This window comes from Camelina sativa, chromosome 18 (genome assembly GCF_000633955.1).
Source record: "Camelina sativa cultivar DH55 chromosome 18, Cs, whole genome shotgun sequence".
NCBI lineage: Eukaryota > Viridiplantae > Streptophyta > Magnoliopsida > Brassicales > Brassicaceae > Camelina > Camelina sativa.
Genome location: NC_025702.1, coordinates 12,726,443 through 12,730,418, shown reverse-complemented (window position 1 = coordinate 12,730,418; position 3,976 = coordinate 12,726,443). Strand labels below are relative to the sequence as shown.

The window sequence follows — 3,976 nt, the reverse complement described above, 5'->3', positions numbered from 1 at the left end:
TCTTTTTTTTTTTTTTTTGGCTTCTCTTTACCCCAAAGTCTTTGGTTCTTCTTCTCCCTAATACGAGAAGAAAAAGGCGAAAACCTCGCCAGTCCGATTACGCGAAAAATCTCATAAGGTTTTTTTTTTTTTTTCTATCTCCCTTAGCTCTTAGATCTATATCGTTTTATAATTCTCACGGATTTGTAGTAGCTTCTCTGATCCGTTTAGAATCTTTGTTTTCTGGAATTTTTTTTTTTAGGTTTTTGGATATGGCGTCGAAGCGGATCTTGAAGGAATTGAAGGATCTCCAAAAGGATCCACCTACTTCATGTAGCGCAGGTACCTGTTTTGTTTTTATCTGAGCTAGTGTTCATAGATCGGGTTTGTTTTCGTTGTTCTTATGCTTGGATTCGTCTGGATTTGTGTTGTGTTGTACCGATCTCTAGCTAAGTACTTGGTATTATCTCGTTTCATGTTAGATCTTATGATTCTGAGTCTCCAAACTTGTTTTCGTTGTGTGAATTTCTGGGATCTGTGTGTGTCATACGTGTGAAGATAAGCCTGATCTCTTCTATGTTTGTATAGGGATGATGTTGAGTTATTTGTTTTGTTTCTTGGTTACAGGTCCAGTTGCTGAAGACATGTTTCATTGGCAAGCAACGATAATGGGTCCTTCAGAGAGTCCTTACGCTGGAGGTGTTTTCCTTGTAACCATCCATTTCCCTCCGGATTACCCTTTCAAGCCTCCTAAGGTGATTCCAAATGTTTTGAGAATTGCTGCTATTAAAGTCTGGTTTTATGTGTTTTTTTTTTTGTTCTTTGTTGTGGTTGTGTCATTATCTCATTGTTTGTTTGTATGTTTTGATGAAATGTATAGGTGGCCTTTAGGACCAAGGTGTTCCATCCCAACATTAACAGCAACGGTAGCATTTGCCTCGACATCTTGAAGGAGCAGTGGAGTCCTGCTCTCACCATTTCCAAGGTTCGGTTTTGTCTTGCTTTCTGTAAACATTATAATCTATTCCCCTCGTATCAAAACTTGTTTTCACTGCTCTATTCCCATTTGAAGTGAATAACATTGTGCTGTCTTCATTAAGCTTTGACTCCTGTAGATGAAAAATGGTTGTTTTCAATTGTCTGCCTCTCTTTTGCTTTAGCTGTCTCTTAATTCATTAAGCTAAGACTCATTTGAGGGTGAAAAAGGTTGTGTCCATTTCTAACTACTTACTTTGCAATGAACAGGTGCTGTTATCGATCTGTTCTTTGTTAACTGATCCAAACCCGGATGATCCTTTGGTGCCCGAGATAGCTCATATGTACAAGACGGACAAGAACAAGTACGAGTCCACTGCACGGAGCTGGACTCAGAAGTATGCCATGGGCTAAAAAAAAAGGAAAATCCCGCCTACTAAATTATCTCTTTATGAAAAAATATGCCTTAATTTTCTATGTATGAATGATTCAATAGACATCTCTCTCCTGTGTCCTCCTTTTAACTTTCTGAAAACAGGACCAAATCAACTGGGTCCTGTTTTAAACAAAGCCAAAAAAAAAAACATCCCATCTTTGTGAAACTAGAATCTGAAAGTCTTCTGATGTTGTCTTATGGTGAAATTATGTTTCTCAGTTTCTGTTGTGTGATGAGTTGACCTACGATTTGTTCAATTTATTTGACTATCATAGGCTTCAAATTTGCAGTGGGTACATGACTTTGATCTTCTGATGAAATCATTGTTCAGTGTATATGTTCTCTTCTCGTTGGTGAAAATGTTTTTACAAATTCTCTAACTTGCTGCACTGCGGACTTGTTCACAGCTCTCTCTGCTTCACAATCAACGATTTTTGTTGTTTATATAGCCCCATTAACAGCGTTTGTTCGAATTCAAATGGTGATGCAACAACCATACTCACAATCCTTTTACTCATGTAAAGAGTTAACATCATTAACATTCTTTGAGTTCAACGAAAATAACATGTAATTGAACTGAAAGACCCTTGCTCTCACCCTCCAAACCGGAATCTCCGAATGATTGTCAATAATAAAAAGCCCTTTCTCAAAAATCAAGGCTCCAAGTGGGGTTGTCCTCTTCTAAAGTGCTGGTCCAGATCCTAATCTCCTCATCTATATGATCGTGGAGTTTGGTTTATGGTTCTGTGGTTGTCCTATAGTTCAACTTTGCTTCCTTGTATATGGGCTTTGATGGGCCTCACATCCATCATTCCTCCAAGCTAAAAGTATCATATTCTCTCCCCCACCACTTACTATAAGATGAAAGTTCCCATGAAAAGGACCGAAACATCGACTTATGTATCGAAGAGGAAATATCTATTTAGTTCTTATATGTAACAAAATACTAACAAACTACAGGGACAGTAGATTTGGTTTAGATATCTATCAACAGTAAGTAGGCTACGACACTCTAGATTAGTGTCAATTGAAAGCAATACAATAAAATAAGTGTTCCATGTTCCAGAGATGCTAAGTAATAATTGTAGATAAGTTTAATAATGCACGGTTAAAGAGACATTACAAAAATAATAATTCGTCAAAAACGTCGGCTGCATTAACTTCCCTATTCGGTTTCTTCTGTCCTAAAAAATGCTAAAACTAGTAAGCAGTAAAATAATCCAATTGGCTAAATTACCTCAATACCAATAGTTTGTTATACAGACAAATTTATACCCTCCTCTTTCGTTTAAAGATTTTCTTATTCAAAAGCCTTTGTAAACTTTTTCTGATTAATATATAGACGTATCCGACGATCAAATCTATTAAAGTTCTATTTTATTTTATTGTATATTATTTTGTAACATTGTTTTTATTAATTTAATATGGTTATGCATGCATAATTTTCTGAAAAAAAAAACAAATTTCTATAAACTTAAAACATATGTGAAAATTTCCAGAAATTTGTTATATCAAATCAGGTAATTTTAGAATCTTTCATAAATTTTTGAGAATTTCAACATGGTTCTGTTTGCCATCATTACGAACTCATGATGAAATGGTACTCACCATTAAAAAGGAAAAAAAAGTCCCATGTGAACAAAACATATATGTCAATTTATCAGATTTTCCATGACAAAAATATCGAAAAATAAATAACTTGCTTTTACATAATAAAAAACAAAAGGTTATGAAAAAGATATTTAAGCAACCTAAATTATCGAAATGTACCATTTTAGCAAAACTCCCCCCAAAGTTAACATTGTTCTTTTCGTTAAAAGATAAGCTTTTTTCAGCTTTGGCACAATGTCTTTGGAACCTTTGTAATTTGCTTGTTCTTTTTTGTTAGTGTAAGCTTTTTTAATTTGTAAGCTTTGTAAATATGCTTGTTCTTTTTCTTTTGTTAGTTTACGTTTATTTCTCTTGAAACATCAATACGTTTTATATATATGTTTCAGTTGGGCTTACCGAGGCTTCTCTCGAGGTCTATACGTAAACTGGTTTTATTGTTTCCACTACTTAAGCACTATCTCAAAACTTTGATTTTTATTATTTTCTTTGCAAGTCTCATTTTGACGTATGATGGACCACTCGCAGCCACATGGTAATAGCAGAACCACATAAGGTCTTTCTTCTCCTTGAGGTTTCATCACAGTTGCATTGAATAATTTTGTCTTTACTTAGTAATTCTTCATTTGCTAATTATACTTCACAGTAATAAAATAATATACTCACCATTCCGTTTTCAAAAGTTCTTACAATGTCACTCGAAGGAACCAAAAAAAAAAACATCTTGTACTGTTTAATTCCCACTAGTGATTAGTTTTGTGCGGAATAAAATGTTTAATAGCATTAATTATCAACCCACACCGTAAAATTTCTTTTTTGATACCAAAATACATAAAATAGTTTTAAAATCAGCTTTTAAGAAAAAGGCTAAAATTCGAGTTTCTTACACGACAATTTCGAAGATTTATCACTTGCAATAACTTACGTTTTGTAAAGAATCTAACCATACGTGTTTTTTTTTTTTTTTTTTTTTTTTTT

At 34.0% G+C, this 3,976-nt stretch overlaps 1 protein-coding gene across 2 annotated transcripts; it reads left to right on the top strand.

The window, feature by feature from the left end:
- LOC104761342 (ubiquitin-conjugating enzyme E2 10) lies at window positions 3–1,611 on the top strand. 2 transcript variants are annotated; one of them, XM_019239821.1, is made up of 5 exons: window positions 3–123; window positions 243–321; window positions 607–734; window positions 860–964; window positions 1,225–1,538. In XM_019239821.1, exons 2-5 carry the CDS (start codon window positions 252–254, stop codon window positions 1,366–1,368), a joined length of 447 nt encoding a protein of 148 aa, XP_019095366.1. In that variant the 5' UTR covers window positions 3–123; window positions 243–251; the 3' UTR covers window positions 1,369–1,538. The 2 variants fall into 2 exon arrangements, with proteins under 2 accessions (XP_019095366.1, XP_010482719.1); XM_010484417.2 differs by having other exon boundaries at window positions 47–118; window positions 242–321; window positions 1,225–1,611.

Coding starts and splice junctions, on each gene's coding strand:
- LOC104761342 (XM_010484417.2), top strand. CDS start 252: ATGGCGTCGAAGCGGATCTTGAAGGAATTGAAGGATCTCCAAAAGGAT. Junction 735..859: donor ACCCTTTCAAGCCTCCTAAG/GTGATTCCAAAT, acceptor TGAAATGTATAG/GTGGCCTTTAGGACCAAGGT. Junction 965..1,224: donor CTGCTCTCACCATTTCCAAG/GTTCGGTTTTGT, acceptor TGCAATGAACAG/GTGCTGTTATCGATCTGTTC.